Source organism: Rutilus rutilus (genome assembly GCF_951802725.1).
Source record: "Rutilus rutilus genome assembly, chromosome: 4".
Taxonomy (NCBI): Eukaryota; Metazoa; Chordata; class Actinopteri; order Cypriniformes; family Leuciscidae; genus Rutilus; species Rutilus rutilus.
The window spans coordinates 17,611,324-17,623,355 of record NC_140212.1 but is presented as its reverse complement, the minus strand read 5'-3'; the positions used below and the strand labels follow the sequence as shown (position 1 = coordinate 17,623,355).

Here is a 12,032-nt window from a genome sequence, read left to right as displayed (position 1 = left end):
TTCTCACTGATCAACCACTTAAGGCCAGAGATCAACAGTGATGCCAGACGTTAAGGTCAGCAGCTTTGGAGCAATGCATGATGGGTAACTAAATCTCGCTGAGAGCTTCTCTAGCATGACAGATGTGAGAAAAAGGAAGAAAGCCAACAGTCCAGTAGTTGTGAGCAGGTTAAGGGACCGATAGGCTGTTTTAATGACCTATTAAGGACTCTTGTCAAATCCATTCCCACATTTCTCAGTGCATTTGTGAGTTTTCAGTTCTGGTTTACACTCTTTCCTCTTGAAATGTGTAATATTATCCAAATTGTGGTAGGGAAATTCTTACAGTCATCCTATCAGGGCGCTGAAGTGTTTCCATCTAAACTTATCGGACGAGAAAGAACCAATTGCTCCCTGAAATGATGTTCCCAAATGATCTCTCTGCTTGGCTGATGCTCCATAACCAAGGTTGAGCAGAGAGGTATGAAATACTGGGACAGATGGGATGGGAAGGTCATTATGTGAACAAGAATGTGTGTATGAGCAGAAATCACACAAGTATTAAACAAGGGTGCTATACTGACATATATCTTACTCAAATTAGATAAATATATTAAAACATTTGATAAAAAAAACGAATGTAATAAACATTTGGTATTAAATGTCAACAGGAGCTAAATATATTGCTTTAGACTGCCTTCAGCACTTACTCTTAGCATTTACCACTCTTAGTGCACACTATGTCCAGTCCAGTCTAAGACATGTCAGGTCTTGTGACGAACACACAATAATCTTCACACTAGCTCATAATAAAACTGAACACAGTCAGTGAATCATAATGAGCAGAAGATCCAAACTTATTTAATCAGAACGACTGCTAATTCACAGTAACGAATTCCCCAACGTTCTGGCAATTTTCTTTCAAAGTTATGAACAAACATTCTTCCAGTAAGGTTAACTTTAATAATGTCCTCAAAACGTTATCACAAAACATTATCTATACATTGTTCATGCAGTTCAAGTGCATCACAATAGCAGCATTACAGACCACTGATCATAGATACACCTAAAATATACTAATATCTAGATCCCAATGAAGAAAAGGGCCTTCAGAAGAACTGCAGGATTGTATCATTCTTCAAAAAGAAGGGGTTTTTAGGGGAAGAAGGTGGAAGTCCTGTTCGTAACCCGAGAAATTCTCATAAAAGATTAATAATGTTCAGATATAGTGGCTGAAGAAGTCTTTGAAGGTGTTTGACTTCCTCCTGGTGTTCACAAACACTCCTGGATTTATTTATCATCCTATAATACAGGAATATCATGATATGATTGTGTGTTGGGACGCACCTGGTCTGGAAAAATAGCCTCATAATTCTTGGCTGTTATACAACAATTCAGAGCATCACTGAGCCTATTGACTCCTGTGAGACGGTGAGCATTGTCAACTGAAGCCATGCTTTGTCTTTCTCCGAACGTGAACCCATCTGGATGGGGGAAATGGATGTGGACGAATCATTAGACCATGAAACTTTTTTGACATTGCACTTATTTATAGGGTTTTGGATTTGCTCTAGTTTATGTATGCCGGCCTTAAAAGTTTTTTTTTTTTTTTTTTCTTCAATGGCAGCTTTGGCACAAATTCCAGCTCTGTGAAGCTCCACTGTGAATTAGCAGTTTTTATTCAGACTGACACAGAGGTGTGGCACTAATGTAGTTCCCTTTCGAGAGAACTCGCGCTGCGTCTGATGAAGCTTGGGGAACGCCCCTGCACGATTGCGTCTGAAGCACTTGTGTCAACTAGTCCAATGGCAAATGAGAGTGAGCGTCACGGGCGGGTGACGTCACGACCAGGAAATGATAAAAGCACATCCGGTCTGACCGGCGTTAGCTTCTGTGCCACAGCAAGTGCTCTGTGTTCATACTGTCTGACTATTTTATTGCTGTCTGTCACTATATCAGTCACAAGCAAAGATATTATGGCGAACAAACAAACCTAAGATCATGTGTTCCTCCCTGCCCTCTTTTATTTACAACACGATTTATGTGTGATTTATGCATTGCGAGTTACTATCGCTTTGCATGCTCCGTTCCCGCTTGTCACTCTTTAAGGAGGGTGTTCAGGCTTTCGTTCCTCGCAGTACTGGCCCTGTTGTTGCCGAGGCATGTTAACTTGTCTGGTTGATCTTTTGCTGTTTAATTCTGAGGAATTAAATAAGTGGGCTGCATTTAATTTTGAGGAATTAAATGATAAATGCTTATCTGACTTTCATTAGTTAGATTCATGTATAAGATTAGCCTTTCATCCAGACCATGTTAACTTTTCTGGTTGATCTTTTTCTGCGTATAATTTAGGGGAATTAAATGTATGCTTATCTGACTTTCATAGTTAGATTAATTTATAAGTTCAGCCTTTCATCCAGACTGTTTTTGACTCTGGTTGATCTTTAACTGCATTTATTTTGAGTACTTAAATAAGTTGGATACATTTAATTTTGACGTCAGCTGCAGCTGTCCACCTCCGAGGAGATGGATGTGGTGAGCATCGAGTTAAGGGAATTGAAGATGTGCCATCTCAATCCCCTGCGTACAAGGAGTTTTTAGAGTTTATAGAGTTTATACTTCCATTTTTGGCCTTCCAGTTTTTCCCGATTTCCACTAATAAAATTCGAGATCCCGGATCAAACCCTTTCAGCTCGGTTTTTCAGTTCTCAAAATATATGTTTAATAAAGGGAGCTGAAAGAGCTTGGGTATAGGCCGATGCCAAAGGAAGACCAGACGCTTGCGAGCTATCAGTCCTGTCACGGTTTAAGGCACCTCTTAAGGCTCGGCATTACCATCCAGGGCAGTTAGAACTACTATGGCGCTGGTGGGTAAGGCGTAAATGGGGGGCTGCTGGGCGGAGTAGACCCAGCCATTGATAAACTCCTTGTACAGGATAGAGTGTTGTTTTCTGTGCCCCCCCTCAGAAAGATTGGGGACCGGGATGGCATTCTCAACCGAAGCCTTTGAAGCAGAAGATGGATCTGAGGACCGTTGTTCCTGCGAAAAAGGCTTCAGCCAAAGAAAGGTCCTGACGCCACTGGTGTCAGACCTCCGAGGGCAGCCCCGACCGGGCTGGAGCGGTGTACACCTCAGTATATGGTGCCCAACCCACCTCGGTGCCCTCAGGGGGCCGTTCTGCCAACCCCGCCACCCTTGGTGCCTCGGGGCGCATTGGTCTCCAGCGAGCACACGGCTCAGTGTCACCACAGCGCTGCGTAAGAACTCGCACCCTCTGAAGGGGGTTCAAAAACAGTCAGGGCTGAGTTTCCCGATAACGATGTATCTTAGCTCTTAAGAGCGCTCTCTACGTGCAAGGTTACGAACGCTCGCCGCAATTCCACGCGCGTTTCCCAAAAATGCTCTTAACATGAACGCGCGAGAACGCGTTCTACGTGCTACTTAAGAGTCGCTGTCCATTTGTCAAGTGCTGAAATGTCACCTTGTAGAATGGCTCGTAATTGTAGCACACGCTTGTATTTTGCAATGTTTAAACTAATTGTTTTTAACTGATGTGCATTTTCTACGAGGCCAATAATCTACAAAAGCACAAACCTACAAGTGTTTACCAGCAAACCTACACCAGCAAAATGGCTGAACCAAAAAAATCAAAGAAATACTTTTTTTTTTTAAAGAGGAGATGTCATTTTAGAGCTATACAAACATTATTTTCAGCAGGTTTAGGGGAAGTCATACAAATAAACAAAAACTGAAAATCTGGGATTTTGCTGGAAAACTGACTGCAACTAGTGGCATTAGAAGATCAGGGAAGGAGGTCAGGAAGAAGTGGCAACACTTTGCCAGCCTTGCTAAAAGGAAAAGGGCACTGCAGAGGACAACATTTAATAAAACAGGTGGTGCCCAATGAGTCCTCCCTTCTCACAGCAGAGGAAGAAAAGGCCTTGTCAATGCTTGGCACAAGTGCTTCAGATGGCATTTGTGGTGGTATTGACATCCATGGAGGAGTAGGGGTAACACAGCTTGAGCCTGAGTCAGGTCCTTCACCAGTTTCATCTGCCATCTCCCAGCACCTACCATCTCCTAGTCCTCCAAACAACCCTCCCAGGCCTCAGCCTCCATTTTCTGTTGTCCAGACTGCAGCCACAACACCTCAGCAGTTTGAGAATGTTTGTAGTTGTTGTCAGGGCATATGAGAGTGTCCTTACTTAACAGGGAGGAATACGATGAAGAGGTGGTGGAGGACTAGGAGGACAAAGATGGCATGGGACCACATGATGGCCAACCAAGAAATGCCCAATACATGGCTGGTTTTCGTGCATATCAGCAAGTCATTGTCAGATTTTTTCCTGTTTTCCCCAGTCTTTGAAGCATATCACATCTTTTATTTATTTTTTGGTTCATTCGTTTAATTTTTATTAAAATTATTAGATTAAATTATTTCTATTTTTTGTTTTGTTTTCTGACCTTTTTAATTATTTTATTTATACATTCATTTAACAAAAAAATTATAATAATAAAGTAATAAAGTGTACAATAAAGTACAATCAAAACCTTATATTATAATCACATTGCATTTGAATAAAGTTAAAGGTGTAATCTGCCGGTTGTCCTGCAGGTGACCTCATAACTCTGTCTTCTTACGACGCACTTAGGGATTTACGATTACTCCAGAGCACTCATAGATCTACGATGGTTTTCAAGTGCTACTTAAGTTACGATGTTTTTGGGAAACAGACCGTAATATTAAGATCAGTCGCACTATCGTTTTTACGATCTACTTAGGCTTACGATGCTTTTGGGAAACGCAGCCCAGTTCGGTTGTTTCCTGCCAGTATGCTTCAGGCCACCGAAGTGGCTGTTCCAATTACACCAGAGGCCAGTCTCGAGAGGCTGGTGCCCTTAGTAGACTATCTGACAGAATGGAAGAATCTGCCAAATATATCTCATTGGCTCCTGCAGATCATAGAGAAAGGCTACAGAATCCAGTTTGGTTCTCGTCCGCCACACTACAATGGGGTGTTGCTCACGTTAGTGCATCCCGAGCAGACTCTGGTAATGGAGCAAGAAGTGGAAACTCTGTTAGCGAAGGAAGCTATAGAGCAGGTGTATTCACCCGACAGAAAATCGAGTTTTTACAGCCATTGTAAGGTGTCAGTCAAACTGGCTGACTGACTTTCAAAAAAGATGAAGTCAAACTCAAACTGCACTCATAATATCCATTTAAACAGCTGGAACAATATGTTCTTTACAAGCTCATAATGAACCAGTCCACGCATGCCTCCATTTGGCCTGCTAATTCACTATTGACTGTAAGATCGAATACACCCTGGCATCTATATGTCTGTATACATCTATTTCTATATCAATATTCTGACTCTCTTGGTCAAATTCAATGAGAACAAACAATACTAGCTTTTTTAGAGTGATGATGCTGGTCATGTGACACTGACCAGGCAGCAGTGATACAATTACATTCAAACAGTTGACTGACCCAACACTGAGAAATCACTGGACAGAGCAAACACAACCCACAGAGAGACCAAAAAGAAAAAGAGAATCTGTACCTGCTCAGAAATTGCATTCTGATCTTTTATTTTATATGAATCAGATTAAACAAGAAGTAAACGTCCATAAAATGTGAGATTTATTGGTCTTGAGAGGCTGTTATCAACATTTAACTGGCAAAATTGAGCAGTCAAAATATCTATAGCACTCAAATGCACTGCAAAAAGTTTTCTGCTGAATCTTGGCACAAGAAGAAATGCTTAAGATCATGTGTATGTGAAAAGCATTGAAAATTTGCACTTATTTTAGGACACTGAATAGCATGAAAACCATCAAAACTCCCTCTGTAAGTATGTATATACAGTATAATCTATTGTTTCATATTAACTGAATTTTACAGTTCTCACATCTGAGCAACAACTCACCATGTTCCACTTGGGAAAGAGGAAATCAGTCCCGATGTACTCGAAGTAATGAGCGAATCCCTCTTTTAGCCAAACGTCCTCCCACCAAACCGGTGTGACTAGATCGCCAAACCACTAGAAGAGAAGAAATGAACCATCAATCATCAACTGAGAAACACAGGGACCATTACAAAAATCCATTTCATGTTCACCGGCAAACAATTATGACAAACTTTTGTACAAGAAAAGTGTTCAAGGGTAAACTGAAACCAAACTTTATTTGGACAAAGCATCAGGAAAATATACACTCTCCTCTTCATCCAATATCAACAAAAGCATATTTCATCTAGTGGCAAACACGTTTTATTAGAAAACTCCAATACCGCAGAAAAACAACTCTCTTCCTTTAGAAATAGAAGTACAAACAAACACTTCTAATAAACATTTGCACTCTGGTTCAACAGAAAAGTTGTTCACAAACGGCTTCACAGAACATTGAGAACCCGGCAGAGCTTTTGAACTATGATTAATAGTGGCCTAAACAATCAATTACCTACAGTTACACAATTAAAAACGCATTTTTCTGTTTCACAGCATTCATACCTGGGCGCTCCGCCAAGGACACCTTAAATGAACAGAAGAGAGAAAAATAAGGATTCGATTATGAAACGTCCCATCTGGAAGGTAGAACCTATTCAAGTGATCCCTGCCATTGTGTGCAGTTGACAGTGTGCAAAACAGGGCTATTGACTGGAAAAGATGCAACATTGCAGTTGTGAATGAGCTGGATATTTTCCACAGGCTCTGAGACTCAAGCAGATGTGCTACTGAACGCCGGATCTCATTGTGCAGCAAACAAACCTCTAGAAGTCAGGCCTTTTTCATCTGAACATGACATGTTCTCAAAAGCCTCTCCAAGCGCCTGACGTTCATCTGTGACTCAGACACATGGACTGATAGAAGAGCCGCAGCGTGGAGAGGAACAGCTGTTATCCTGCTCTCAAGTAGCTTCCCAAAGGTCTAGTGACTTTTTCTGCCCTCTTCTGATGCTAATGTAGCCGATGGTAGTAATTTCATTTGCAGATTGATGGGGCGTGCCTTATTTCAAGTGTTTTATTTGGCCTATAAAGGCAGCTTTAGGTGTCTTAGGAATGTGCATCTCACAGTCATGGGTAACGTTATCTATTTCCGGCGTGGCGTGGGAGTGTTTGTATGGTAAGGGGCGGCAGGTTGTGGCTGTACTACTGAATGCTTGTATCGACTGGGGTTTTTATCTACTCATTTGGCTCATCTCTCTCTAGTGTGGACTGAGGAATCCTGTGGAACATTGTTGCAACGCGTGTTGTATTGGATTGTTTTAATGTCCTGGAGTTTAAATCCCCTGCAGCCAAACCATTAGGCTTCAAACTGGTAGGTTGTTTTAACTATTGCTTGTTGCACTTGTTGCACTAAGGGGCTGGATTGGTCATTCTAAGTCTCTTGTCCTTATCTTTTTTTTTAGTTAAAAGACATATAGAGGGAGATACGTTGCAGTGGGCTTCTCATCTGGGCTTTGCCGAATGTATTCTCGTATGCTGACGCTCACATTACTGATTCTCATTCAACATTGGGCTGCAGACTGTCTCGTTATGCGGCGCTGCGCTGCCCAGACTGCCAGATTGTATGTGTAGAATCCGTGAACTATATTAGCGTGCTACTGTGTTGTACTTGCTTAATACTATGTGCGTTTATTTCGGCGCTGGACACTTTGAATATCAGCTGAATGGTAGCCTGGTGTGCCGCAGATTCAGCACTGTGTGGCCTACTCTCTCTCCGAGGCCTCGAATGGTTTGAATGGCCACTCAACAGTCACCATCGTGATCAGTTTTTTTTTTGTGTCTTAACGCTTTATAAATTGAATTGGTTTATTTGCTTATTTAATTGTTTGTGTTTTTTTTTTTTGCTTTGCTCATGTGAACCTCTATTTTTCTACCACTAATAGGAAAGTCTATTTTTCTTTTGTTGTAGCTCATATTCTGTGAATTTATTATTATTATTATTATTATTATTATTATCATTATTTCTTGTTAACCAAGTTTTTGTGAATCTGTTGCTACTTAAAATCCTAATTTCTCTTTTGATCAGTTTTTGTGAATTCGTTATTTACTATTCCCCCCCTCCTCCCCCCCGATTGTTATTTACGATTGTATGGTATATATTTTTTTTTGTTTTCAATTTATTGATTATCAAATTTTATAAGGATACGTGTGTATGTTCCGCGTGCAGTGTTCCACATTTGGGGGTGAAGTGTGAGTTCACGTGTGTATGCTGTGTTTTTCAGAGAGTAGGCGAGCAGGCCCCAGCCCTGGAGTGGAGGCAGAACTGTGTGTGTATTATATCTTTAGATCTGGATTTTCGTACATGTGATTTAATGGTTTCCAATAAAACTGTTTTCTGTATTTCACCCCTGTTTCGAGTCCTGACTCAGCCGTAATCGAACCTGTGTGCTTTAGTGATTCTTATAAAAGGTGATTCCCTGGTAAATTAGCCTCCGGGGTGGCGTAGTCGGGTGTCTTAGAGGTGTACATTTTTAAGTCTGCCCTCTGGGGGTGGATTGCCGGTATATGCAATTCTTTCCCTGGTTTAAACTTTCAATTGTTCTTGTTAAACCCTGAGAGTAACCACCACGTTGCCACACTAATGACAATGAGCCAGGACTAGATAGATAGATAGATAGATAGATAGAAGATAGATAGATAGATAGATAGATAGATAGATAGATAGATAGATAGATAGATAGATAGATAGATAGATAGATAGATAGATAGATAGATAGATAGATAGATAGATAGATAGATAGATAGATAGATAGATAGATAGATAGATAGAAGAATCTACAGTATATTTTTACTGCTCACGTCGTTATGTTGCTATTATACTCTGACAGCACATGAACCATGATGGCGGCGTGTAAAAAAAAGTTATAATAGATCAGTCTGGATTTCTGACAGTTTTGTGTTTGTGCCTGATTAAGCAGTTCAACAACACAAGAATGTCAATGAACAGTACGAACCGTGAGACCCTCGCTCAATTACGCCTTCAACAATGTCTGTGAGAAGAAAGCTGAAACAGAGGGATTCTGCAGCCCTCCTGCTTCATTAACAGATACGCTGACGGGATTCATGCAGGGAAGAGTTCACTCTGTACCTCTACTGCAGCATATACTGTACATTTGAAGCAGGAGAAAACCTGCAACGGCATAATTAAAAAAAAAAAAAACCTTAAGACATGAAACACACCAAAGCAGCCGAGAATCACTCTGAAGATTCATACTGACATGAAGCCTTCAGCCAAACGAGCAGTCGTGTACTTGCAGTAAAAGCCTGAATATTTGAGTTTAAATGTCCTTCATTGACATTTAACAAGGAGGTTCAGACAAGGTGTCTCTGCTGGATCAGGTTTGCGACTGCAGGGCAAAGGTCATTGCTTTCTCAACTGAAAAACCACAAGAAGAAGTCCTGAAGCTGTTATACACGTTCAAATGTTATACGGACATGCATCTCCTGCACAAGCATCATTGTTTACAAAAAAAGGAAGTATGCTTCAAGTTCGTTTTAAGTAGCTTATATTTTGCAAGTATATATTAATGAAGTAATCACACTAATGTGATTACTAACTCCTCTCACCCAGCCCACAGACTGTTTTCTCTCCTGCCCTCCGGCAGGCGTTTCAGGTGCCTCCGGACCAGGACCAGCAGACTAAAGAACAGTTTTTTCCCCAGAGCTGTCTCTTTATTAAACTCTAACCCTCATTGATCCCACTCCCCTTATATACTGATTGACTCTCCTCTCCCTCCTCACACCTGCCTCCATTTTGTATTTGCAATACTATAATGTTCATTTGCACTACTGACTGTTATTACAGTAACAACTGTTTACATATGCATCTTGCACTACTACCTTGACTGGAATATGCTCAATTTGCACTGCCGACTGTTTATTTACAGTACCGACTGTTTATATATACATTGCAATATCGTACCTTAACTGTAATATGCAATTACTTTCCACTGCACTTTCACTCGGATAGCTTCTGTCCAACTTTATTTGCACTACTTTAAATCCATTGTTATACTGCTCATTAGCCTAACTTATACATATATCTATTTGTTAAATTCTGTTTATAGTAATAGCCATCTGTATATTATGCTCACATTCTGTTTATAGTAACAGCCATCTGTATATATATTCATAGTACATATCTATCTGTAAAATTCTGTTTATAGTAATAGCCATCTGTATATTATTATATTCAGTACATATCTAGCTGTAAACTCTGTTCACAGTAATAGTTATCTGTATATTATATTCATAGGACAATCTATCTGTAAATTTTTGTTTATAATAGTATTCAACTCTATATTTATTCAGTACATATCCATGTTCTGCACTTATGAACCACTGTATATCCTGCACTTGCTGCTAAGTTACACCTGTACTTGTGTAATGACAATAAAGTTGAATCTAATCTAATCTAATCTAATATTAATGTTCTATTAGTACAGTTGTAAGTGAACCATTTAAATATTTTCTGGAGAAAAATTGGCTTTTAAGTGTACTTAAACTGTTGATTATAAACATACCATTCAATACTGAAAAGTATATATAAAAATAAGTATTTTACCTACTATTTGAGTGAAGATATTTTTTGTACAGTGTTTTATTTTTTGCTTAATATGTATAAGGGCAATTCAATTAAAGTTCCAAGAGGCCCAGTCTTGGACCAGCCCGTATTACCTTCCCAGCAGATGTCCAGACAATACTTTTTTGGAACAGTTATACATTTCAATCAGGGCAGCAGTAATACTTTATAATAATAATAAAAAATAGTCATCAAAAATGAGAATCTTGGAGAATCTTGGTGCCAATCTAGCACTGATGTGGCACTTAACATCTGCAACACACACGGAGCGGAAAGAGCTTGAATGGAGTGTGTTTGGCTCTAAAAATATTAGAGGATGTAGAACCAAAAGATCATTACTGTAAATGACCCTGTGCACTTGTGGTGTGAACCATACTTTAATCTGTAGAAACAATAAAATTGCGCAATTATGTCCCCGCAGTCCTGATGGAACCAAGCTAGCCAGGGTCCAGAACCAGATCGCCATATGAATTCTCATGCTCTTTACCTTAAGGCGAGACACTACAGGTGAATAGGGTAAAATTTTTAACTAGCAGATATCACCATGAAACTTTCCCAGTTGATTACCTACATTAAGATGAGAAAAAAATGTATTACAAGTTTTCTGTAATTTAATGTTTAAATATGCAAATTAGGCAATATCTAATTAAATATGCGCTAATTTGCATATATTTAAAAAAAAATCTGAGTATTGGATAAAGCCAGGTTAAAAATTATTTTTTCATTCTGTTCACATATTAGATGGGAAAAAAAATACAGAGGGATTTATGGATATCTACTTTTGTTATCCTGTAAATCAGAAAATACTGTCAATAGCCTTAAAAAAATGATTTTCGCCATGTTTTTTGGAATAAAATGTTATATAAATCAGGCTAGGAATAATATATTTACAAATCCCTCGGTAAATGTCTTCATAATATAACTAGGTACAAGACTGGAAAGTTTGGTGTATATTGGTGCTACTGAAGTGGAGATTTCGGACTTGGAGTATGAGAGTAAAGTCATTTTGAGAAAACGGGCTTTAAATATTTATCATCAGCCAATGAGATCGCGCATTCAGCCCTTTTACTTTCACGATTGGTTGCCGATAAAAAGGAAATGACCATATTTGGATCCGACAGCATTGTGCAGGAGAGAGAGCTTCCTAACGGTGCATGTGATCATGATGAGAGGGTGACGGCAGAGATTGCGGAGAAGTATGTTGATTAAGAACGCAAACTTTTGTTGAATTTATGAGAAATCTACAAACGCAAACAGACTAAGTGTAGTAAAATAAAGACCTAAATGTGTATTTCGGACTTTTTTTCACCACAAGTCTGAAAGAAGACATTTTATTGAAGACAAATATCCAAAAATCTCAAAATTGACCAGTAAAAAAAAAACTATGTTTTTGCCTGCCGTGTCTCGCCTTAACTGAGTTAAAAGTGCAGTATGTTATTTCTCAAAGTCGTTGCTGAACATTG

The 12,032-nt window shown here is 39.5% G+C and overlaps 1 protein-coding gene across 1 annotated transcript in view; it reads right to left on the bottom strand.

Annotated features, from left to right (window-relative positions):
* LOC311288700 (thyrotropin-releasing hormone-degrading ectoenzyme-like) overlaps positions 1 to 12,032 on the bottom strand; it is a 137,794-nt gene that overhangs the window by 50,810 nt on the left and 74,952 nt on the right. Inside the window, exon 5 of the mRNA XM_084406227.1 lies at positions 5,911 to 6,024. Coding sequence (XP_084262353.1) covers positions 5,911 to 6,024 — 114 coding nt within the window. The remainder of the gene's footprint in view (positions 1 to 5,910; positions 6,025 to 12,032) is intronic.